The sequence below is a fragment of the Micromys minutus genome (genome assembly GCF_963924665.1).
Source record: "Micromys minutus genome assembly, chromosome: 4".
NCBI classification, from domain to species: domain Eukaryota; kingdom Metazoa; phylum Chordata; class Mammalia; order Rodentia; family Muridae; genus Micromys; species Micromys minutus.
Window position 1 is genome coordinate 30776850 of NC_137973.1, and position 27160 is coordinate 30804009.

A 27160-nucleotide genomic window follows, 5' to 3' on the forward strand; every position below is an offset into this window, starting at 1 on the left:
TAGAAATGCTGTAATAGTCACATTCATGAGCCAGTACTGGCAATTATTCACTAAAGTTTTTACTTTGTTCAGATTTCCTCTTTTTCACCCATTATTCCTTTTCTACGTCAGTATTGTATTCAAGATCCCACGGAAGTTAAGTTTCCCGGGTCCCTCTTGTTTATGTTATTCTTGAAATTTCTTCGTTTCTGGTGACCTTAACAATTTGTATATTTACCTTAAGAATTCTGAAGAATACTGGAAAGGTCAACTGATACCTGTCTACTGATTTTGTCATGATTAGACAAAGGTCATGAGTGTTTAGGGGGAAGAGCACAGAGTTCCCATTCAGCACACTCAACAAACTCACCACGGCTAATGCTGATGACAATAAATTGCTGTAACCCCAATTATCTGGCTCCTTTTTCTTATTATTTTATTGTCTGCAATTCCAGCACTTAGGAGACAGAACACTGGCTACTCTTACTTGGATTTAGTTTCCCAGAACCCATAAGGTAGGTCACACTACTTGTAACTCCAGTTCCAGGAGATCTAACACTCTTTCTGCTTCTGAGGACACAAAACACATGGATCATGGTCATGTATATATACATACATGCAGACAACACTCACAGACAAAGGGATGTGACTCAAGACATAGCTCATTAGTTTAAGTACAGACTGCTCTTCCAGAGGACACAGGTTCAATTCCCAGCACCCACATGGGTAGCTCATAACCATCTACAGATTTCAGCAGACCTGACACCCTCTTCTAGACTCCAAGGACACTGCATGAATGTGCTGCAGAGGCATATATTCATGCACAAAGTACATCTGAAAAAATAAAATTAAATAGAAATCTCAAAAAAAAAAAAAAGCCTGCAAAATAGGACAGGAGGTGAGGCATAGGGCTACATGTGCTGGAGAGATGCCTCAGTGGCTAAGAACACCTGGCTGCTCTTCCAGAAGTACTGAGTTCAATTCCCAGTACCCACATGCCAGCTCATAACTGTCTTTGACTGTAGACCCATGGGATCCAATGTCCTTTTCTGGTGTGCAGATATACATGAAGACAAACACTATATACATAAATAAATCTTGAGGCGGGGTGGGAAGGACACACAAGTTTGGCATGGTGGCATGCACATTTAACCCCAACACCCAGACAGAGGCAGGCCTCTGTGTTCGAGGTCAGTTTGAGGGTGACTCCTAAAACAGCTAGGGCTACACAAAGGAACCCTCACACTGTTGGGGAAATGTCTCACTGTACACTAGGTTCAGATATCTGATACCCACTTAAGAGATTGGCATGGTGACTCTAACAGTGTTGTGGGTGGAAGGGTCAGGACAGGACAGGAAGATCCTGAGGTCTTGCTATGAGCCAGTCTAGCTGAAACAGTTAGATCCAGGTTCAGTGAAAAGATCCAGTTTCAAATAAAGAATAGAGCCAGACCCAGGTCCATCCAGAACGCACAGTAGACATGCATGTAGACAAAACACTCATACACATAAAATTAAAATAAATCTTGGGGGGTGGAGGAGAAAAGACACCTTAAGTCAAAACCTCTGGCGGCCTATGTGCACATGCACATACATACCTTCATATACAACATACACTACGAAGAATGTCACACATCTATTTGAATGTTTTCGAACCTGCTGGCGCAACCAAAAATTAAGTGAAGGACACCACAGGAAGACCATGAAGAAAGCTGATTGATGTCAGTGGTGTTCTTTTCTCTAAGGTTTGGGTTTTGGGGAGCAGTGTAAAAACTTGAGTATCCAGACAAAAAGGACAAAAAAAGTAAATTATGCTAATAAGCCGGCTTTCAGCAGTCTTTTTAGTACAGGGAAACAAAGTTAGATACTCAAATGGCTGAGATTTTGGCAAGAGGAAGGGCATAACTGACTCAACCGCTTTTCGATTGTTGTTACTGTTTTCTCCTTTATGATATTTTCTGAGAGTCTAGAAAGCACAGCAGATAAAGGTACTTGTTGCCAAGTCTGATAACTGTAGTTTGCTTCTTGAAATACAAGGGTAGAAGAAAACTGAGCCCCAAAGGTCATGCTCTGGTATATACATGTGCCATAGGATATATTCCTGCCCACTCTCTCCCACATGCCACCCAATAAAAATATATTTTAAAAATGCATATGTGTATACACATATACATATAATTAGTTTTTTGAGACAATTTTCTCTGTGTAGCCCTGACTGTCCTGGAACTATCTCTGTAGACCAGGCTGGCCTTGTATTCAGAGACCCATCTGCCTTCACCTCCACCTCCTGAGTGCTGGATTAAAGGCATGTGACAACATCCAGTTTTTCACAGACCTCTCCCTCTCTCCCTTTCCCCCTCTTCTCCCTCCCTTTCTCTCTCACTATAACTTATATATACTAAATAATAAATACATATTTTAATAAATAATATGTAAATTACACAAATGTATTGTGGAGGTGGGTGAGTGTATATCACAGCAAGCATACAGCAGTCAAAGAAAGCTCTATGGGAAGGCTGGTTTTCTCCTAGTGTGAGAGTCCCAGGGACTGAACAAAGGTCATCAGGTTTGGCAGCAAGTACCTTTACCACCCCTTTAAGCCATCTTAGCAGACTCTAAAACAATTACAGTCTATGTATGGAGTCATCTATGTTTTAGCCATACATATTCTAGTCTTAGTTTCATTCCTATAACACTGTGAAATTCTCAAAGAGTAAAATCCAAACAAAGAAAAAAGAAACATAAGGCACGATAAAAAATTAAAAGTAGAGGGACTAGTTACAATGGGTTGTTATAGTAACTTGTGCACTTCTGAGGGTTGGAGGAATCACTTCTCGTTAGCTGAAGCTGAAACCTTTCATTAAACATTGTAGGAAATGACTGCAGGCTTTCTTCAAGGTCTGTCCCCGACATGGATAAACTCCTGTGTCTTTATCTTTGTACACATGCATGACTTGGGGAAGGAGTCATGACACCTTCTCAGGAAAACCGCTGCTCTACTCCAGCATTCTCAATCACCAAATCTTTGGTTCTTTGACCACTTGCATTTAAAAAAATTTTAAAGTAATTAAAAAAAATTACTACAGGGCCTCTAGTCATTATGGTACCCCAGCTTAAAAAAAAAATCCTTGTACTATTCTAAATGTATAGGATACTATAGGAAAGGATGAGAAATAAAGAAATTCTAAGGCACAAATGTTAGGATGTTCATGAGTGTCAGTATCTGAAAGATTCATGTTTTTTTAAGAAAATATATTTTTTAAATTTATCATTTATTACACACACACACACACACACACACACACACACACACACACACACACACACACACACTGTAGCTGTCTCCAGACACACCAGAAGAGGGCATCGGATCCCAAGATGGTTGTGAGCCACCATGTGGTTGCTGGGATTTGAACTCAGGACCTCTGAAAGAACAGTCAGTGCTCTTAACCACTGAGCCATCTCTCCAGCCCCCAAGATCCATGTTTTAATCTAATCTACTGGCTATAAGGTCTTGTACGAGGATATTAACTATTCATTAGTGAAATAGAGAGTCTAATGCTTACCCTCGGTGTTGGTCATCTTGTATAAGCAGGGTCTGACACACAGTAAGCATTCAGTATGAAACAATTACTTACGTTAGCTACAACTTTCACTTCCTTGTACTGTGCTTCATAGAATATTCCAGCATTCTCTAATGCTTCTGTTAGTGAGGGTCCATTTTTCACCTGTTTATCTAATCCATTCACAAATTCCTCTAGCTTGGAACTTGCTTCTTCAAATTCTTTGGAGAACTTCTTTCCACCTGTTTTATCTGAAAGAATAGAGAAAGTATTTATATCAAGATTAGACAAGAAGTTAATCCTTTGAGTGAAATTTCTTTCCATGCCACAGTTCTTACTGTTCTGTGACAATTCTTGCTGTCTTGCTGTACAATTATCTGTGTTTTAAGAGTGTGATTATGTAGGCCAACCATGTCTTAAATTCATTACGTATGTAGTCCACTCTGCCTCAGCTTCCCAAGTACTGAGAGCATGAGCGTATGCCACCACATCTGTCTTTTAGTGTAAACTTCTATTGAGATAGTTTCAAGAAGTTGTTCAAGTTGTCCTTCAACTTCTCCTGAGTGGTTGATTATGCCACCAGACCATACACCAAATCTCTCTCCACCCCCAGCACATACTCTGCACAGATCAGCAAAAACAGATCCTTGTGAACTTGTGAGAGTAACTTCACAATAAAGGTGTCTGCAATGAAGACAAAGTTCAGCTGAACTGGTTACATAATTTTAAACTTTTTATTTTTATTTTATATATATGAGCAAGTGAGAAACTGTAATTACAGGCATCGGATCCCAAGATGGTTGTGAGCGACCATGTGGTTGCTGGGATTTGAACTCAGGACCTCTGAAAGAACAGTCAGTGCTCTAACCACTGAGCCATTTCTCCAGTCCCCAAGATCCATGTTTTAATCTAATCTACTGTCTATAAGGTCTTGTGTGAGGAGGTGGTGAGTCACCCAACATGGGATGCTGGGAACTGAACCCAGGTCCTTTGGAAGGACAGCAAATATTCTTAACCACTGAACCTCTCTGTTTTACATCCTTCCTTTCACAAACTTTCTCCATACTCCTCCTTAGGAGAATAAAGAATAAAGCTCCACTTTTCTTCACTTGTATCTACTTTCTGTAGTGCAGAATATCCTAAAATGTCTCTTCCACGAGAAACTAAGGCAGAGAGACGTTATGTCATTTCTGGGGTAATGACAAAATTTACTCTTCTCTGCAAAGTGTCCTTAAAACCCAACAAATGCTCCTTTTCTCATGCCTGTTGAGATACAGCACAGCATAAGGCATTCACTTTGTCTCTGCCTGTCATCAGCTATGCAATGTCAGCAGCTACTCAGCTCTGCACGAGCCCTCAGCTCTCTTATGGGCATCACAGAGCTTTGTAGAAGGCTTCCACATAGTGACTGGATTAAATTAGATGCTTTGTGTTCAAGTTAAAGTGTGGTGCAGAGGACAGGGATGAGTGGATAATACTGAAGTCACTCTGATCATCAAGTGTATTATCACTTCTGTTCTGCCAAGATAGTTTGTTTACACTCAATGGACACATCCTTAGAAACATTATAAAATGAAAGTCCAGGCAGGCATCTTAATCTCTGGTGACTAAATGCACATTAGCAGATCTATGTCACTGTGGTAAAGCATGAGCAGAGCTGGAAGCATCATCTGCATCAGTGTGAACTGTTTACAAATGGGGTGTGTGTGTGTGTGTGTGTGTGTGTGTGTGTTGATGGCAGCACACACCTTCCCTCCCCTCCACTGGCTGTTAAACACAGCTACCCAGTTTAGATTACATATTTAGCCAAGTCTAACTTCATATAAATACTGTAAATGTTGCCTAAAGCAAAATGGGAATATTAAACAAATACCACAACCTTCACTACAGCATAATGACTTTGCTATGAAGTGTAGATTTTGCTCTTTGAAATAAAAGCGCCTGTAAGCATTTTATATGGCTTATCTAGAAACATCTATAAATCTTGTGTTCTAGTAAAATATTCTGTTATTTTACAAATAACTAAATAAAAATAAAGCATGGTACAGGAGCAAGATAGACACAAAAAAGAACAGCTCATTATCGTTTACTTATTCCAAAGATGCACATCAAATGCATATTATGTGTATCTGTGCAAGTATTAAAGTAGAGCAATAATCAAGTAAAAGATAGTCTTTCATTTCAGGACACTTAGATTCTAATATGTTCTGAGTATAATTATGTACTACTCATAAAGTGAACAAGGAGAGGAGTCAACTAGACTTTATAAGATGACAGTGGGGTTTTACTAAAGAACACACCCAAACCAATTAAGCACAAAAGGGAAGAACAGCTGTTTGATTATAATTTAATACAGCAAGAAAGTGAGAATAAGAATTTGTATATGAAGCCAGGTATGGTGGTGCACAAGAGACAGAGGCAGGTAGTAGGTCTTTGTGAGTTCAGATTAGTCTGATCTATAGCATGAAACCCTGCAACAACAACTCCCTACCCCCAAATGAAAGAAAACAAAAACAAAAACCAGGGACTGGAGAGATGGCTCAGGGGTTGCATTTCCTGCTCTTGCAAAGGACCGGGGTTCTGTTCCTAGCACTCTGATGATGGCTCACAACCATCCTTAACCCCAGAGGATCCAATGCCCTCTTCTGGCCTCTGTAGGTAGCAGGCACAGATGTGATACATACACATACATTCTAGCAAAAACACTGATACACGGAAAATAAAGTAAACCTTTAAAATCAATCTCTCTCTCTCTCTCTCTCTCTCTCTCTCTCTCTCTCACACACACACACACACACACACACACACACACACACACACACACACACACACACACAACCCAACCAAATAAACAAACAAACAAGCAAAACAAACGCAAATTCCTACCCTTTCACAGGGAAATGTATTTATTTATGAGGTTTATACATATCAAACTGCTACCCGGGAAATCAGTAGAACCACAAGGGCTCTGAAAATTGTTTCACCTGGAAAGAAGAAAAAAACAAAAAACAAACAAAAAAAAAACCCCAAACAAACAAACAAACAAACAAAAAACCCCTCCCTATTTCTCCTTAAAGACTCTGTGGGTGATTCAATCAAGAACAACACTGAAAATTCTCTTTATTGTACAAACAAGTTTGACTACATAAAAATGAAAGATCAAGAAGAAACAAAACACTAAGCTATTTTATTTGAAAAGATGTGTCTATTACCTTTTAAACACTTGAGAGTTTCTGTGCTGCAAACATCCACTCTCATAGTTGACAACTGCTTCTCCTTCAGTTCTATCTGGTCTTCTGAGCGTTTGTACAACAACAATTCTTCAATGAGGGCCTGAGACTGAACATAGACCACAGTCAATTTTCATTCATAGGATTAAATATTCTCTCCTCTGGAAACATCAGATTCATGCTTAGCAAAGCCCTTAGGGAAAAAACTTGCTTTTCCTCAGAGCAACAGAAGTTGGTCTTCAGTTCTCATGTCAAAACCATACTCTTAGCTATACATTTTCTTCTAGGTTTTGGAAGACAGGATTTTACTATGTAGCCCTGAAACTTGCTCCATAGACCAGGCTGGCCTCAAATTTGTTACTGCCTCCTGAGTAACAGGATAAGCCTTTCACCATCATAACCAGTAAATTATATATTTTAAAAAATATACTGAAAACTTTTTCAAAAATTAAAAATGTGTCACAGTGACAACTTCTGCAGGAGTCAGCTCTCTCCTTTCATGTATTTCAGGAATTAAATTCAGGTTAATAGGCTTGGTGGCCCTCCCCAATCCCTAATTATTCAAGTTAACTTACAGATACAAGGTTAACCCTGCAATAAACCCCCACACCGTCCTTAAATTTAATTAGATATATAGTCTTGTTCTGCTTTAGAAAAATTTTAATTTAGTAGTGCTGAATTTTAAAAGGAGGTTTCCAGATATCATAAACTATGCACAGAGCTAAGCTAGCAGCAGGTATCTAGAAGGCTGTTTCTCTATTAGGAAAACAGATAAACTCTAGGCAATCTATTTCTGTTTTGTATTCCCCAAGTACAACAGAGCAGAAATAAGTATAACTGGGAACTCTGGCTTCAGAGGTGAGTAAGTGATCTTTGGTATACTTAAGGCATTCTGTAACTTACTCGAAACTCAGCAACAATCTTAGATTTGAGAGCAGCTTTTGGATTTGTGGATGCTGTTGAATGAAATAAAAATTCATTAAGAATACAACACAAAGACTTAACCAAATTCAGAAAAACCGAAACGTAGAGTTAAGAGTGTACTCTGCAAACATACAGCAGCCATGCACACAAGTCATAATACAACCCTGCAGTAAATTAGCTATGAAATTTAACACTCCTAAATATGGCCAATAGAAAAATAAACTACTTAGATTAATCTAACCAACTTACCTTCAACAGACTTGTTACATTCCCAAATTAATGATTTGGAGACACTGAGGTAGGTACATGAAGCACCTTCTCCTAGTCTCATCAAGTGTAAGAAAACCTCAGTATCCCAGTGTAAGAGGGACATCCCAGGAACAAGACATCCAATTAACCTGGAGCACTGGCTGGAGAAGATTCTCTACAAATATCAACTCCCATCTGGTTAAGTTTGGATTATATTTTAGCTGACTCAGTTCATAGCAACAAAGGTCTAAATGCATTGTCACTGTGATTGAACTTTAGCCCAACTGATGGGTCCCGTTGTTCCTAAGCATGCAATGTATAACCAAAATGATGCCAGAGGACTCCCTTAACCATGGTGAGTATCACATGCTTGTTGGAGCAAACATCCCAACTCTCTTGTGTCACCTCCCAATTCTCCACTGTCTTTCACCTTCATCCCTCCAAACCTTCCAGTTTCTCGATTTTCCTCAGGTTGCCCACAACAGTCTATCACATGCAGCATTCCAACTCCCTTGATATCAGGCTGGGTAAATGGGACAGACACAACAGGAGCTCCAGAGAGAGAATATTTCTGGCCAATATTGGAGGTCCAAGTCTAATGTGGTAGAGTGTATCCCCAAATCTGAAGGCTTTCATGGCTCCCAGAAAAATGCTTCTTAATGCCTAGTCTCCTCTTCTGCTCTGTGGTGTAAGGCCAGCTGCCTCTAACTCCACACAGCTTTGAATGTGGAAAATAGCCTGGGTACTAGCAAGTACTTTTTTTTTCTTCTTTCAATACCCCAACTACTCCTGGATCTTCGCTCAATTAAACCCTTTTCTGTATTTTCTTTAATTTTTTTTTTTTTTTTTTTTTTTTTTTTTTAAAGAAGTAACTTCATGCTGGCTTGATTAGTCTAAGTCACTGGGAGCCTCCCAGGCCTAGAAAACACAGGCTTGCCCATGGTTTATGCCAGGTACGATGTGGTCTACATTTTCTTCTGCTCCAAAAGGAGGAGGTAATTTTACGTTAGTTGGGATTTTGTTCCTTACTTTGTGATTTCTTCCACTGCTTATTCGGTTGTTTGTTCAGATTTTCTTTCAGCTGCTTCTGAGTTTTGAAAGTGGCACCTGGAAAACATTGCAGTTTTTGCAGTCTGGCATTATGGGAAGCTGCTCTGTCTGTCCACGGCAGTGCCAAAGTTGTAGCATGAAAAAAGGCAATCCATGACTGTGCAGTTTCTTTCATTTCTTCCCTTTCATTTTTATAAAAACAAAACAAAACCAGAAAACACCTACCAAATCTAAGAAGCTACTAAATAAATACAATTTCAATAATTAATGAAACCTCCAATTCTGAAGGAAAAAAAAGGCAGACACTAAAAATAGCAGTGACTTATAACTAGAACACAAACTCATATGAAGGATTTAACAGCTTCTTAGAAGGTACTCTTTTAAAACCAAATTTCTAGTGATGATCTGATAATGGTCACAATAATAATTATCATCAACTTCTATTTGGTGATTTAATTACATAAATCTTGTATGTAAGAACTAATTTAGTTAAACACATACACACGCACACAAACACAAGAATAGATATATACAGCTTACTGCAAACCTAAGTCAAATGGAGATTACTCAAGCAAGCTCACTGCCAACTTAAAAGCTGTGAAACCAGGCCCAAGTTTCTCCAGTAGTAAGAAGACAGGGCAGTAGTTGTTAAACATAACCAAGGAGCGCTCTGAGGGGTATCATCACTTAACATGTTTGCTTTGAGTTGGCAGAGACAAAGATCTAACTCCCTATGCCAACCGGTTCCATTTTGAGTTTAAACATTCATATATTTATGTATCCAATTCTAAACAAATCAAGCCAGATTGTTCCACCCCCTTCAGCGTTACACAACAGAAAGATCTATAGACAGAAATGTAAAACTGACTTAAATTCTTTTAGTAAAGAAAAGGAACTTACTTAAAGCTTCTCTCAATGCCACAATCATATCTTCTGGGTACACATTCCGATCTTCCCAGATTTTAAAGATTCGTTCTATAGACTTAGAGACAGATGGATCCCTGGAAGAAATGTAAAATATAAAAATGTTGACTTATGGGCTGGGTATGATGACACAAGCCTTTAATCCCAGTACATGGGAGGCAGAGGCAGGAGGATCTCCATGAGTTCAGTATGGTCTACAAAGCAAATTCCAGGATACAAGGGCTGTTACAAAGAGAAACCCAGTATCAGAAATCAAATACAACACAACACAACACACAAACTAGAAGTCTGTTATATACCCAACAGCTATTAGTTAAATTTCTTCTGTATATTTTTTATGAAAAAAGCTCTATTTATTTTACTTTGTGTGCACATATTCACATGTGCTACATGTATGTCCAGTACCAAAGAGGATGGTGGATATTGCAGAACTAGAATTAGGTGAGGTTTGAGTATACTAAGGGTGCTGGGAACCAAAACCTGGGTTATCTGGAAGACCAGCAAGTACTGAGTCAACACTACAGCTTTGTGTATATCTGTAAATATTTTTTCTTGCATTATTTATTGCTAAGGAATATGTAATTATTCAATGCTTTTATTAATGACAAAAATAAGGCTACAGATATCTAATAAACTTTATGATGCTCGTGAAATTCAAAAGTCTAGTCAATGCCTGAACAATTAGCATTCCAAAGGATAAGCTGAATCTAACAAAATAAAAATATAGGACCAGAGATTGCATAGCAGTTCACTGTGTTTCCAGCACCCACAACGGGCAACTTCCAATTGCCTGTAACCAGCTCCTGGGCCCTAACATCTTCTGGTATTCGTGGACACTGTTGAACCCCCCCCACCCCCCGTGCCACACACACAGAGGGAAAGGAAGTGTTTACTCTTTCTTTTCTTTTTGAGACAAGGTCTCATTCTGTATTCCTGGCTGTTCTGGAACTCTGTACATCAGGCTGTCCTTGAATTCATAGAGCCACTTTGCTTGCCTCTGCCTCCCAAATGCTGTAATTAAAAGCATGTACCATGATGTTTGGCATAAAAAGAAATTTAAGTCAGGGGTGGGATGGTGGTGGTGTGCACACTTTTAGTCTCAATGCTTGGGAGGCAGAGGGAGGTGAATCTTTGAGTTCTAGATCCTGGTCTAGAGAGAGAGTTCCAGGACAGGCAAAGCTACACAGAAAAACTCTGCCTTGAAAATCCAAAACAAACAAACAAACAAACAAACAAAGAAATAGATAAAACTGAGAACTCAGTTCCATCTCTGGGACCCACATGGTGAAATAGAATTAACTCCTGAGAGTTGTCCTCTGACCTTGACGTGCATGTTGTGTATACACACATTAAGCAAATGTAGTAAGAAAACAAAAGCATAACAAACGATGAGATAGTTCAGCAGTTAAAGGTACTCATTGCTCTTGCAGAGGACCTGGTTTAGTTCTTTACACCCACATGGGGCTTACAACTGTAATTCCAGTCCTAGAGGATCCAGTGTCCAGTGATACAAGCCATGCATGTGGGGTGTGTGTGTGTGTGTGTGTGTGTGTGTGTGTGTGTGTATGTGTGTGTAGGCACTACAGTATAAGATTTAAAAATTATTCTAACTGGTTATGTGGTTCATATCTCCAATATTTGAGAGACAGAAAGAAGAATGGCCACCTTCAAGGCTAGGTTGAGCTCCATAGCAAGATCTTGCCTTAGAAGAAATTTAAAAAGGAGAACTGGAGAGAGGATTCAGCAGTTAAGAGTACTCCTCCAAAGGACCCAGGTTCAATTACTGTATCCATATTGTGGCTTTCAAGCACCTATAATTCCAGTGCAGGGGATATGATTCCCTCTCTGCCTTCTGTAGGCCCCAAATATGGAGCACATACATATATGCAGGGAAAACACCCATATACTTCCTGCCCTCATTCTACGAGTCTGTGACATTATGTACACACTGATGACTTCTTTTGATACTTAATGACATAAACGCAAAACAGAAAGTTATACTGAACTTTTAAAAATAATATTTATTTATTTTATGTATGTGAGTACACTGTAGCTGTCTTCAGACACACCAGAAGAGGGCATCAGATCCCATTACAGATGGTTGTGAGCCACCATGTGGTTGCTGGGATTTGAACTCAGGACCTCTGGAAGAGCAGTCAGTGCTCTAACCACTGAGCCATCTCTCCAGCCCCCTACACTTTTATAAACCGTTAACCCTGGTGTTTTCTAAAGGTTTATTAACTGGAACATATTATACTTCCAATTCTTCTTATATTTTTTTAATGCTGAGACTCCTTCATTATTAAAAAAACTGTAAGTTGAAGAACACTAAAAATTAAACTATGAATGAATCTAGAAAGAGATAAGAATGAGCTGACACCTTCTACCTCCACCCCATTTTTGCCTTTTTGAAATAAAGTCTCATTGTATAGCCCTACTGGCCTCAAATTCAAGTTCTGTGCCTCCTGGCTCCCCAGTTACTGAAATTAAAAACAAATACCATTATACTAGGCCATTAACACAATAGTTTACTTAGATCTTGAAATATGCACAATTATTCATGTTTTTGTTAATAAGTGCAAAAACAAAAAAATCAAAAACTAAAAAGAAATTTAAACCCAAAGTACAATAAAGATTTACTTACTTCACTAGAGCAGCTGCTTCGGGAAGCACATCAGCAAATGATTCTCGGAATATGATTGCATTTTTCCTTTTACAATTCTGTATGACATCATTGGCAAGATAAAAGAGATTCAAACGGTGGGGATACGTAGCTAGAGAGAAAAGACAAAAAATGTCATTAACTTTTCCCAAATATATTGTTTTCTTTTTAAAAATTAATTAATTAGTTAACGATATAAATATACTGCAGCTATTTGAAGAGGACATTAGATCTCATCACAGATGGTTGTGAGCCACCATGTGGTTGCTGGGATTTGAACTCAGGACCTCTGGAAGAGCACTCAGTGCTCTAACCACTGAGCCATCTCTCCAGCCCAATATATTGTTTTCAGACTGCTACCTTTAAAAAAAAATTACATGTTATTTTATACTTATGGTGTTTTGCTTGTACATCACATATATGCAGTGCTCTTGGAGACAAGGAAAGAACTTAAGAGGGGCCAATGCTTCCAACCTGAGCATCTCCCCAGCCCCAGTTAACTGCTTTTACTTGGACTAGTTACATGGAGGGCATTAACTAATTTATTAATTTATTTAATGTTCTAAAAAACCTGTAACTACTTGAGGTTAAATTTTTGTTCAAGGTACTCTTCAAGTAGACTACCTTGTTCTGTAGATACTTGGCATAAAGAAAAAAAATCCATTAAAAATATAAACAAAACACAATTGTTTCCCCAAATCTTTGTGAAGACCAATAAATGAATGAATGAATGAATAAATGAATGAATAAATAGAGTTGAATGAACTCAACTTCTTACAAAAATACCAAGGATAAAAAAAGTACAACACACACACACACACACACACACACACACACACACACACACAACACTTACCTCTAGTCAGAAAATAACTACAAATAATGTTTAATAGTAGTCCATACACAGATCCTTAGATCAACCAATCCAGACACTACTCACAAAACATCTAAGTGCCTCCATTTACTGGCTGAAGCTATTTGAAATGTTTAATGTTCTGGGAATAATTTGACTCCATGTTTACATGAAGGTTAATCTTTTCAAAGGCTTGACCCACCTAAGGTTTACTGTTAAAATGCTGGTCAATTATAATATTCACATGGATGATCCATGTTCTACAGTTACCCATCCTCAACCTCAAATTCATTAACGTGTAACATCTGCTCATATATCCCCTTCTCTGACTCCACTCATACACTCCCATCATACCACTCTACAGCTTTAGACAGCAGTTCATCTTCTCTAACTCCCCAGTCTCTTTTAGAATTCACTGATTTCTACTAATTCCACAGTATTTGATACATTATTTAAACTACTCTTACCAAAACCCCCATTTTCTTTTCCTTGTCTACTTAATTTAGCCTTCTAGTACAAAAACCTAAATTTGAATTAGTCTAAATAAATGCTTTTCCTATACCTTTCTTTTCTGTTTTTTAAAATGACATTTATTACTTTTTATTCTATGTGTGCTTGGCCTGTATATATGTATGTATGTGCACCATCTCTCTAGCACCTTCTAGTCTGTTTTATTTTTTTAAAAAAACAAAGTGTGCTGGTTTGAATAAGAATGGCTCTCATAGGCTCATATACTTGAATAATTAATTAGATACCAGAGAGTGGAACTCTTTGATAGGATTAGAAGGATTAGAAGGTGTGGCCCAGTTGGAGAAAGTGTGTTACTATAGGTGGATTTGGAGGTCTCAAAAGTTCTTCAAAAGCCTATACTAGGCCCAGTTTCTGTTTCTCTGTGTGTTCTCTCTGTCTGTCTGTCTGTCTGTCTCTCTCTCCTCTCATCAGGATGCAACTCTCTTGGCTACTTCACCATCTCTCCTGCCTGTCACCATTTTCCCTGCCATGACAATAATGGACCAAGCCTCTGACACTGTGTAAGCAAGCTCTCAATTAAATGTTTTCTTTTATAGGACTTTCCTTGGTCAAGGTGTCTTGAGCACAAGGTCTCACACTATGTAGACCAGGTTGCCTTCAAACTCTGGGGATCTGACTGCCTCCACCTCTGGAGATCTTTTCTGTTTCTGAGGTAAGGTCTTGAGAAGCCCAAGGTGGCCTTAAACTCCTGATCCTCTTGAGTCCACCTTCCAAGCACTGACTTTACAGGTATGTGCTACCATATACCAAGAAGGGAAGGGGATTAAAGTCCTATGAACTCAGTCTCCTTCAAACAGGCCCTTTCTGTTAACAACTCCTCCTTCAAAGCACCTTCTCTCGTTTACTCTAAGAAGTATTGACAACATGCCACCCAAGACCTCTCCACAGCATACAGCTCTCTCACTCTTGGGACATAAGCGTGCGTGCTATCTTACAGACAAAGTAGGCAAAGTAGAAACCATTAAGTGAGAATTACCTGCTCTTACAACGCGTGCAGCATCCCCATCCCATTACCTAGAGAATTCTGACACCTCAATGGAAGCCCAAAAGAATGAACAACTCAACAGTTTAAAACAAAACAAAGACAGACCAGCAGCAGCACCAGCCCCAAACATTAAAGAGGGGTGGGGGGAAATCACCTTGGTAAGGCCCATGTGGGTGCCAAAACCTGAATTCCTGATTTCCTAGCCTAGGGGGTGAACAAAGGCAGGAAGATTAGGACTTGAGAGTCATTCTAATACTACGCACCATGTTTGCGGTTATCCTGGAGCACATGAGTAAACGTATATAGAAGTTCTTTGTAATATTCTTAAAGTATTTCTGAAGTTTAAACTTTAAATGCTTGGATTACAAGCATGAGTTTAAATTTCAAACTTCAAGAATAACATCCCAATGTGCTATATCTGATTTGGCTTTCACCTTGTCTTACCTCATCAAGAACTTTAAGCACCACAAACTGGACACAGTCAGATACCAACATGAAAGCCCTCAACTTACTCCTTCTTTGAATACTGTAGGCATATGGCACACACATATTTAGGCACTTACACACAGCAGACTGACAAACAAATCTTTAAAACAAAAAAACAAAAATCAAAAAACGTGGGGGCTGGAAAGATGGTTCCTTGGTTAAAAGCACTGGCTGTTCTTTTAGAGCACCCAAATTAGATTCCCAGCACCCACATAACAGCTCACAACAGTCCCAGGGGATCCAATGTCCTCTCCTAGCTTTTGAGGACACAAACATGGAACAGAGACAAACAGAAAAAATACCCATATACATTAACAACAACAACAACAATAATAATAAAGTAAAGGAATGAATGTTTCAAGTGGCCAAGGACAAAGACAATTAAATAGAAAGAAATCTGGGGCCATACAAAAAGACTAATAAAGAAATGGAAAAGCAAATATTATCTTTTAAAAAATATATTTATTTATTTTATGTATATAAGTACACTGTAGCTGTCTTCAGACACACCAGAAGAGGGCATCGGATCTCTGGAAACTGAACTCAGGACCTCTAGAAGAGCAGTCAGTGCTCTTAACCACTGAGCCATCTCTCTGGCTCAAGTATTATCTTTACAAAGACAAAGAGACAGAATAACTAGAAAGTACAATTTAAGTCAGTGTTCAAGAATCAAAATATTTAACTGTTTACTGATGAATGAAAAACTATCAATTATGTTATATATTCTCATATTAAACAAGACTTTTACCAAAAAAAAAAAAAAAAAAAAAAAAGAGCTGGGTGTGTTGGCACATGCCTTTAATTCTAGCACTCAGGAAGAAGACACTCAGGTGGATCTGTGAGTACAAGGCCAACATGGTCTACAGAGTGAGTTCCATGACAGACAGAAGTACAGAGAGACCCTATCTCAAACATACACACACATCCGTGAGATGAAAGGCGCTAGTCCAGGTACTAGAGAGGACCTGGTGTAATGTGCTTGCTGCACAAGCATGAGGACCTGAGTTGAGTTCACAGCACCCACGTAAAAGCTGAGGGTGGTTGCACCTGTAACTAACTCATCCCAGTGTTATAGGGTATAGACAGGTGGATCCCATGAGCCTGCAGAGTAGTTTATGGGAAAGATAAGCCCCAGTTTCAGTGGAGAGATGACCCGGCAGTTAAGAGCATTGACTGCTCTTTTAGAGGTCCTGAGTTCAATTCCCAGCAGCTGCCTGGAGGGTCACAACCATCTGTAATGAGATCTGATTTCCTCTTCTGGTGTGTCTGAAGACAGCTACAGTACAGTGTGCTCTCATACATGACATAAATCTTTAAAAAAAAAAAAACCTTCAAACCTTTTTTCAAAATGATTTAAATGCTAACTATAAACAAACCAGGGCTGGAGAGATGGCTCAGTGGTTAAGAGCACTGACTGCTCTTCCAGAGGTCCTGAGTTCAATTCCCAGCAACCACATGGAGGCTCACAACCATCTGTAATGGGATCCGATGTCCTCTCCTGATGTGTCTGAAGACAGCAACACTGTACTCACATACATAAAATAAATAAATCTTTAAAAAAAAAACAAAAACAAATCCAAAAAACCCTAAACCTAAAAGAGTATGAGTTGAAACTTAATTTTCTACACCTTGAAGCTCTAAATTAAAAATCATTTATAGACACCATTTTTTTGGGCTTAAAACTCCTATCTCCCCTTTCCTCAACACCCTCCCCTAAATATATTTGCTTCTAGCTGGGTGTCATCCTACATGCTTTGAATTCCAGTACTCAGGAGGCAGAGGCAGGTAGATTTCGGCGAGTCTGAGGCCAGCCTGATCTACAGAGCAAGGTCTACAGTTATGACTACATGGTGAAAACCATCTCAATTAACACACAGAGACACAGAGACACAGACACACACACACACACACACACACACACACACACACACCCCTCTTATGCAGTCGAGTTACTTGCATTTAGGAAATTGAAGGGATCAGCATGGCCCCAACGATGGGTGAGCCTCGCCTTGGGAAAACCACCATCTTGAGCATCTTGTCTCCCCAGCTCCTTCTCTGTCCCATTTAAAGCCATGCACTGTTCTACATACTAGCATTTCCTCAGCTAAGGTCTGAATTATTTGGAAGCACAGTATCTTTATCTCTACTTCTCACAGTGCTAAACACAATCTTAAGCTTTTCAATTTGAATTTGTTGAATGACTGCCCATCACCATTAGTCTAACTTGTGAGGAGATAACTATATTTTACCTTCCCTTTTGTCCTTCTTCCTCTTTTTTTTTTTTTTTAAACGCAGGATCTACAATGTAGTACTGGCTGGCCTGGAACTCACCTCATAGACTAGGCTAGCCTCAAATTAACAGACAGTTGCCTGCTTTTGCTTCTGGGTGCTGGGCTATACTTCTCCCTTTTTTCATCTTCAGTGTGGAATATTAGCATGAAATCAGTTAAGAGAAACATAATATGTCATATGGCTGATATAAACTAAATAATATTTAAAGCATCTCCAATTTAGAATATATAAATTCTCTTACAAATACCTTGGTAACTGTGCTCTCTCGCTCTCTCTCTCTCTCGCTCTCTCTCTCTCTCTCAAAATTTGCTTACTTTTGGGTGTTTTGCCTGCATGTATGCCTGTATACCACATGTGTGTCTGGTGCCTTCTGAGGCCAAGAGTGAGAGAATTGGAGTCAGACAGCTGTGAACTCCATGTGGGTACAGAAATTGAACCCAGGTCCTCTGGAAGAGTAGCCAGCGCTTCTAACCAGAGCCACCTCTTTTCACTTGGTATCTACATTTTCTTTCTTTCTTTCTTTTAGTACAGAATAGAGTTTATTCAGGTCATGGGGGGAGTTAAGAGGGTAACAGAGGCAGAGAGAGAAGAGAGGAGAATAGAGAAGTAGAAGCCAGTCATGAGCACATGGAGAGAGAGGGGGAAAGGGAAGGGGAAGAGGAGGTGGAAGGGGAAGAGGAGGGGGAAGGGGAAGAGAAGTGGGAAGGGAGGAGAGCAAGAGTGGGAGAGCAAGAGCAGAAACACAAGAGAGCAAGAATGGCACCTGCACTCTTAAAGCTTATACACTTACACATATCACAAGAATCGAAGACTCTCACAATGTTTTAGAGACTTTCTTTTGAGACAGAGTCTCCCTATGCAACCCAAGCTGTCCAGAAACTCACAGAGCTCCTCCTGCCTCTGACTTCAGAGTACTGGAATCAAAAGCCTCTCAGAATGTTTAATTCAAAATATAATCTTCTTGACTGTAATCAGCACTGTATTTGTTTCTTTATGCTTTCATAAAAGATTGTTTATTTTCCTTTCCCCTAAAGAAATATTCTTTAAAATTCATTAACTGGCTCAGGGTGTTAACTGGCTGCTCTTGTAGAATACTCAAGCTTGGTTCCCAGCACTCATTGACTGTTAACTTCAGAGGTTCTCACACCATTTTCTGGACTCCTGGGCATGAACATATATATATACACACACCCAAGCATGCACACCCTTAAGAAAAAAATAAATCAGGCTGAAGAGATGGCTCATTGATTAGAGCACTTATTCTTGCAGAGGACTGGATTTCGATCCTTAGCACCATATGGCAGTTCATAATTGTAATTCAGTTCCAGGGGATCTAATGCCCCATTCTGACCTCTGTAGGCTCTAAGCATACATGCAGTACAGACACACATGCAGGCAAAACACTCATTAAACATAAAATTAAATAATAAATCTTTTGAGAATAAAATAAACCTTTAAAAAAACTATTTTAAAAAACCAATAGCCCATGTCTCTCTTTTTAAAATGATGTATTTATTTATGTGAGTACACTGTCGCTGTTTTCAGACACACCAGAAGAGGGCATCAGATCCCATTACAGATGATTGTGAGCCACCATGTGGTTGCTGGAATTTGAACTCAGGACCTCTGGGAGAGCAGTCAGTGCTCTTAACCATTGAGCCACCTCTCCAGCCACAAGCCAAAAGCCACAAGCCTTTCATGTTCAGCTGTGTGACCCTTCTGAACACTACTCTTTCTCTCTTCATGGATATGATAGGTTAGCAATAATAGTTCCTATCTGTTGTCAAGATTCTGTGACTCAAAACATGTAAGATTCCAACTTCAGCATCTAGTACAAGAGTGCTAAAGTATGAGCCAGCAGTGTGCTTGAGGACACACTATATATATATAGATAGATAGATAGATATGTGCAGCTAATTCTCTGCTACACAACTCTTGTCAGACACTCCACAGACCTTCAACCCCACTGAGTTTCAATCTGTTCTTATTATCTATGTGTTCTTCCCAAATTCCCTGCCAAAGATGCAGAGACCCCATCTTCTGGATTCTTCTCTACCTCCACCCACAACATCCACCTTGTCAAGCTTGTTAAGTTCTACTTCCTAATACTTCTAGACTATTTCTCCCTCTGTTTTAATGCCAACTTTCTTGTTCAGATTATGTACGAGCCTTCTGACATTTTTAAAAGATTTATAGCCTTCAAGTGCCGATCTTCTGCCTCCACTCCCACGTGCTGTCCATGTAGCTGGGGCACACCTGGCTTCATAAATCCAGCGCTGGTGATATGAAGCAGATGTAGCTTTGTGTCCCCCCACTCACTGCCGAGTTTAGGATGCCCTGTAACTGTGTGTCACTTAGGCTGGTTCTAATCTTGCTTTGACTCCCTTGACGCTGGGATTATAGGCATGTACACCGAACTTCATTATTTTCTTGGGATTCTTTGTTTGGCTTTTGTTCATTTGGTTGGTTGGTTTGTTTGTAAACAGAGCCTCACCAACTCTCCCAAGCCGGCCTCAAACTCAGAAATCTACCTACCTCTGCTACCAAAAAGGCTTACTTAATTATTCTAATGTCAACTATCCCTAATGTCACTTTCCCCACAAATCCTATCTTCTCTGCTTCCCAGCCCAGGAGACTTCCCTAACTCACTTGTCTCTACTGTAGGCACCTCCCAACTCACAAGTCACAAGTGCTGGGCACGTCTGTCTGTCTCTGTCTCTCTAGGAGAGCCTTGCTTTGCCCAGAACCACAATGCCCTGGCTTTAATCCCAGTACTACCACCACCCCCACCCCCAGACTACAAACCTAAGTGGAAAGAGAAAAAGAAAAGAGTCAAGACTGTGGGGGAATGGTTTTGTGCACTGTGCATTCAGATGCTGATTACTGTGCCCAGAGATCGGGTACTAGTCAGGATGTTGACATTGTCAAGCATCTCCAGTCTCCATGTTGTGTAAAAACTTTTCCACCACCTAATTGGTTAATAAAGTGCTAATCAGCCAATAGCTGAGCAGGAAAGATAAAGGTGTGACTTCTAATCACAAGAGAGGGTCCCTGGTGAGGACCAAAGAAAAAGATTCACCCTGAGATGGCCAGGGGACTTTCCATGAGGACACAGATAAAGGAGGAGGCCAGGCAGCCATAGATTGTTAGAAGAGCTCAGAACCTGCCCAGCTCAGCGACTGGAGCTTTTAATGCATATACCAAGTCTTCATGTCATTTTTTTAGAAGATAAAAGGATTAACAGAAAAGCCCCCTGAATTTACTTAATGCAGGATTAGGGCAATCTTTCCTACAGAAAATTAAAAGTTCACTCTTTTTCTTTTCTCTTATGAAGACAGGTTCATGTAGCATACATAAGTTGGCCTCCAACTTACTGAGAAGCCAGAAATGATCTTGAATTCCTCTGCCTCCACTTAAAGTTTAGAAATTTTTAAGTGCCGACTAAACAAATGATTTTGAAAAGGACTATTTCCTCAGAAGGGGTGAATGAAGCAGAAGACACTGAAGTCCAATGCAAAAAAGGACAGCACACTATAAAGGTGACATTTGCAATATCAACTTAAATGTTTGAAGATTTACTCTTTACTCTGAGAAAACTTGCTTCTAATTCTAACAGTTTTAAAAAAACAAAAAAATACAAAACACAAAAAACAGCAGTAATTAAACCAACAGTAGCATTTTATGGTCTTTGGTAAAAATAAATTGACAAACTTAAGATTTTATACATTAAAAAGGAAAAGCTACACTTGGGAGCTAGTTCAGTTGATAAAATCACTGCAGTGGGGAAGACGGCTGATTAGGGCTTGCTGGCAAAGGTAACTTTGCCTACTAGTCAAGCAACAGGCCAGGGAGGGGTTGAGGGGGGCGTCCTTAACAATGCTTGCCCAGGGAGTGGCAATATTAGGGAGTATGGCCTAGTTGGAGGAAGCATGTCACTTTGGGGGTGGGCTTTGAGTTCTTCCTCTTGGCTGCCAGCAAGATAGTCTTCTCCTGACTTTCTTTGGATCAAGATGTAGAATTTTTGGCTCTTTCTCCAGCACCATGTTTGCCTGCACACTGCCATGCTTCCTGTCCTCTGCCATGATGATAATGGACTGAACCTCTGAACCTGTAATTACGCCAGCCCCAATTAAATGTTTATTTGATCCTTTATAAGAGTTGTCTTGGTCATGGGAACCCTAACTAAGTCAGTTGTCATAAAGTTAGAAAAGAAAATTAAGGGGCTGGTGTTACAGAATATCTGATCATACTGAGAACCTCAAGATTGTGTTAATTACTAAAAAAACACCTGTTTCTAGTTGTGTGAAAGAGGGAGAAGAGGAGAGGGAGAGGGAAAGGGAAGGAGACACACAGAGGGGGGAAGCAGGCTAGATTGAATCAGTCAGCTTGGAGAGAGGAGTTTGAGCCAGAACAGCTGAATTGAAATCAGCCAGCCAGAGGGGCTGGAGAAATGGCTCAGTGGTTAAGAGCGCTGACTGTTCTTCCAGAGGTCCTGAGTTCAATTTCCAGCAACTACATGGTGGCTCACAACCATCTGTAATGGGATCCAATGCCCTCTTCTGGTGTGTCTGAAGACAGCTACAATGTACTCATCATATATAAAAAATAAATTAATTTAAAAAGAAATCAGTCAGCCAGAGATCAGAAAGAACTAGAAAGGGGTGAGTTTATTCATCAGTAATTCTCAGAGGCTTAAAAACATTCTAGGCCTAGTCAAGATTGTACAGAGGCTAGAAGCCTCCAAGATGAATTTATATCAGGTGAATAAAAGATACTTTTACAGGCTGAATGGCTTTGAGATTAAGAACACTTGTTCTTGCAAAGGATCCAGATTCTGCTCCTAGTACCCACATGGTGGCTCACAACCGTCCATAACTACAGTTCCAGTAAGACTACATCTTCTCCTGACCTCTGCAGGCTTCTGGGACAGATGTACACATATATACATGCAGGCAAATCACTGGTACATACATAAGATTTTAAGATTTTAAAAATTGTTTTTAAGTAAAAAAAAACTTATTTTAAAAGGGAAAGGCTGGGGATGTGGCTCGGTGGTAGAACACTTGCTTGGCATGACAAGACTCTAGATTGAATTCTCAATACCACTAAATAAACAAAATTTAAAATGCAAATTATGCCAGGCTTGGTAGCACAAGCCTTAATTCCAGTTCTCTAGAGGCAGAAGCAATGGATCTCTGAGATCATGGTCAGCCTGGCCTACACAGAGATTTCCAGGCCAGATGAGGATACAGTGAAACGATGTCTCAAATAAACAAACACAAGGTAAATTACATTGTGCATAGTAGCATATGCCTATATTCCTGCACTTGGAAGGTAGAAATAGAAGAATCACCAGTTCAAGGTCATCCTCAGCTATAGTGAGTTTGAAGACATTTTTGGGTTACATGAAAGCTTGTGTCTCAGAAAACAATGACAAAAAAAAGATTTTTTTCTTTTGAACACTAACTTTTTGTTTGGCTTTGGTTTCTGAGACAGGGTTTCTCTGTATGGCCTCGGCTGTGCTGGAACTCTGAACGTTGGGATTAAAGTGTGTAGCACTATGCCTGGGCAAAACAATTTTTACCAAAAAATAATTTTTACCTAATGAGAACCAAAAAACTAGGAGAATTAAAGCTTAGGGGGAGACACCATAAACTAGCAGTAAAATGTAAAGCCAGCTTATCATTTAGTGAATGTCACTAAGAAGTGTATCTGTCATGAGCCTTGCTACACCTGTAACCCCAACTCACGGGAGGCAGGAACAGAGGGATCTCTTGAGTTTTAAACGAACACAGAGACCCTCTACTCAACCCAGTGAGGTACACAACTATAACCCTAGGACTTAAGAAGTTGAGGCTGGAGAATCTAAGTCCAAGGCCATCCTGGACTACACAGAGAAAAGCCTGTCTTAGAAAAGTGAAACAGCTTAGAAAACCCTATCTTATCCTGAAAGCGTCAATGTTTCAAAGCACAGAGAAATAGCTGCCTTTCTGAGGGGAGTAGCTAGTTTCTGCCTCTTTCTGTACAAGACGTGTTTTGTCTGTTCTCTAATTAAAGTCGGTGGAGGTGCTGGAATCTGTAACACCACAAAACACCACCTATCCTTTTCTGACAATTGATGACAAAAGTCAGTCTAGCTGTTTTTGAGTTGTTTTACTAGAATCTTTGAGGCCCTTCTACAAATTAAACCTCACATGCACTTAGCTATCACCATTAAACATTTTTTGTTGTTTTTAGACTTTTTAAAAAATTTATATGCATGCTTGTGGGAGTTCATGGGTACCAGGAGCATGTAGCACCTAAGGAGACCAGGTGAGTGCTCTAGATCTCCTGGAACTGTAGTTACAGATAGGTGTGAGCTACTATCTGAGTGCTGAGAACCAAACTTGGGTCCTCTCGAAGAGTAGCCATGCTCCTAACCACTAAGCTTCCAGCCCCACAGTCAAATTTTTACAATAATTCCATATCTCCCTGTTGAACTTTTAGAAGTACTTCTGTCAAATAATAATCACTTGGTTGACAAAAGCCTAAGAGGAAAAGTAATTTGGATATTAATTTGCGAATGGCAGGAATCCACATCACCAAACATAAATGAGTATACCAGGCATGGTGGTGCATACCTAGGGAGGCTGAGGTAGGTAGCTCTCTAATGACCACTGAGTAGAAGCTACTGCACAGCTTAGCCGTAAAGTTAGGTGTTACATTGGTTTGGCTCCCAGCACTCACATGGTAGCTCACAGCCATCAATAACTGCATTTCCAAGATATCCAACAACCTCTTATGACCTCTGTAAAGACCACGAATGTGGGACACACATACACGTGCAGGTAAAAAACTCATACACAAATACAATAAAATAAATCTAACAAACTGAGCTATATCACTGCTCCTGATTTAAGTGTATAAAAAATTATTCTGGTTGCTGCAGAAATAAAGACACCAGAAACAAGGAACATCCCATGGCACCCTAAGAAATAAATATAAAAAAAATAATAAAAAGTTAAAAGCCAAAAGAACAGAAAAACTAGAGTATGCCTGGTGAACCATGTGAAAACATTTGTGGCTGGAAAGCAGTTAAGATGGGCCTTTATTAGCAGATAGTTCAGAGTCTATGATGGGATAGAGGGTAAAGGGGTAATACATCAAAAGACTGCGTTATTAAAATGATTTATTGTTCGTGTATATGAGGATGTCTTAGTGTGTGCATGTGCTTGTACCTGTGCATGAATGTGCCCATGAAGGCCCAGGACAGTGTCAGATCTGTCAGAGCTAGAATGTCAGAAGACTGTGAGCCCCTGACACCAGTGCTGGGATCTGAACTCAGGTCCTCTGGAAGAGAAGCAAGCACTCTTAACCTCTGCTGAGCCATCTCTCCCAGTCATCCTTCATCAAGGGTCTTTTTTTTTTTTTTTTAATATTTGTATTTATTTAATCTGTGTGTGAACATACTCTTGCTGTCTTCAGACACACCAGAAGAAGGTGTCATATTCTATTACAGATTGTTGTGTGAGCCACCATGTGGTTGCTGGGAATTGAACTCAGGACCTCTGGAAGAGCAGTCAGTGCTCTTAACCACTGAGCCATCTCTCCAGCCCTCATCAAGGGTCTTAATAGGAACTTGAAGACTTTGGATTTTGCTTTTTGTTTTTGTTTGTTTGTTTGTTTTTTGAAACTGTTCCTCGTATACCCTAGACTCGATTCAAACTTACCTTGTAGCCGATCATGACTGAATTTTTGATCCTCTTACATCCAGGTCCTGAGTGCTAAGACTGCAGTCACAAGCCCTCTACAAATTGAGCCATATCCTTAGCCAAGGGACTTTTATACTTAGAGCTGTTGAGCAGAGGAGGATCATTCAATTTATGATTGTGTGTGTGCCTGTGTGTGCATTTTGTATGTGTGCATGTGATTGATTGAACCAAGGGCTGAATATATGCTGATGTTCATTTGTTTTTTCAGACAGTTTTATGTAGTCCTTTCTAACCTTAATGATTCTGAACTGACCTTTCTGCCTCCCAAGTGCTAGCGTTGCTGCTGTGTGACTGTTGATAGCATGTAGGATATCTTGAATGATACACAAGCATTCCATACACTGAGCTGTAGGCACTGGAGAGCTGGCTCAGCAGTTAAGAGTACTTGTTGCTCTTCAGTTCCCACTCACATGGCAGCTCACAACCATCAATAATAATTTCAGTTCCAGGGGATCCAACAATCTCTTCTGACTTCTGTAAGCACCAGGCACACATGAAGGTAAAATATTCACAAACATAGAATAAAATATATATGAAAAACTGAGCTATAGCACTTGCCCCTGATTTAAGTGTGTAAAAGGTTACTCTGGTTACTGTAGAAATAAGAACACTAGTTAGATTATAAGGAGTGATGAATTTCATAAAAACCTTTCTATACAAGGATATCACATAGTTTTAGATGGATTTGATGTGGGACAAGAAGAGTAGTCTGAAATGTCTTTGAGTTTAGCCTCAGTGATTACAAAGAGTTATTGGTTACTGTTGAAGATTGCAAATGGAACAGATTTTAAAGGGTATATTTAGAAATTTCATTTTGAATTTGTTAAATTTTGGGATGTCTCCTTTTTAAAATACCTTGAGATAAAATTCATGGCTGTAAAATTCACCGTTTTAAGTTATTTTAATGTATTCATAGTAATGTTTAAGTCACCATATTACCTGAGAAGTTGAGACATGAGGACTGTGAATTTGTAGCCAGCCAGAGCTACATACCAACAACAAAAACCATGCTTAATATATTCTAGACATAATAATTAAGTTTCGTGCTTGGGCAGACTGGTGGAGTACTCACACTGAGATCCATTCTGAAGCATGAGGGGAAGAAAAATAAGTGCTTCATGTTTTTGAAACATTGCCAAAAAAATATGAAAAAATATTATCTGTATCTCCATGAACCTAACACACAAAAATTTTTTTAAAAGGTGATAACAGCCATTCAAAGGGAAGACAGGGAGAGATGGTTCAGCAGAGGTTAAGAGTGCTTGCTTCTCTTCCAGAGGACCTGAGTTCAGATCCCAGCACTGGTGTCAGGGGCTCACAGTCTTCTGACATTCTAGCTCTGACAGATCTGATACTGTCCTGGGCCTTCATGGGCACATTCATGCACAGGTACAGGCACATGCACACACTAAGACATCCTCATATACACGAACAATAAATCTTTTTAATAACGCAGTCTTTTGATGTATTACCCCTTTACCCTCTATCCCATCATAGACTCTGAACTATCTGCTAATAAAGGCCCATCTTAACTGCTTTCCAGCCACAAATGTTTTCACATGGCTCTTTAACTCACCAGGTGTGATGGTTTGCATATTCTTGGCCTAGGCAGTAGCACGATTAGAAGGTGTGGCCTTGTTGGAGGAAATGTGTCACTCTGGGGGTGGGCTTGGAGACACTT

General features: G+C 39.7%; 1 protein-coding gene across 2 annotated transcripts in view; it reads right to left on the reverse strand.

Annotated features, from left to right (window-relative positions):
* The window catches only part of RPRD2 (regulation of nuclear pre-mRNA domain containing 2), a 51668-nt gene that overhangs the window by 15952 nt on the left and 8556 nt on the right, over positions 1 to 27160 (reverse strand). For both annotated transcript variants that reach the window (XM_080915468.1, XM_080915469.1), the window contains exons 2-7: positions 12564 to 12693; positions 9896 to 9996; positions 8975 to 9052; positions 7676 to 7728; positions 6755 to 6881; positions 3618 to 3793 (exon numbers count right to left, since the gene is read on the reverse strand). In XM_080915468.1, coding sequence (XP_080771594.1) covers positions 3618 to 3793; positions 6755 to 6881; positions 7676 to 7728; positions 8975 to 9052; positions 9896 to 9996; positions 12564 to 12693 — 665 coding nt within the window. The remainder of the gene's footprint in view (positions 1 to 3617; positions 3794 to 6754; positions 6882 to 7675; positions 7729 to 8974; positions 9053 to 9895; positions 9997 to 12563; positions 12694 to 27160) is intronic.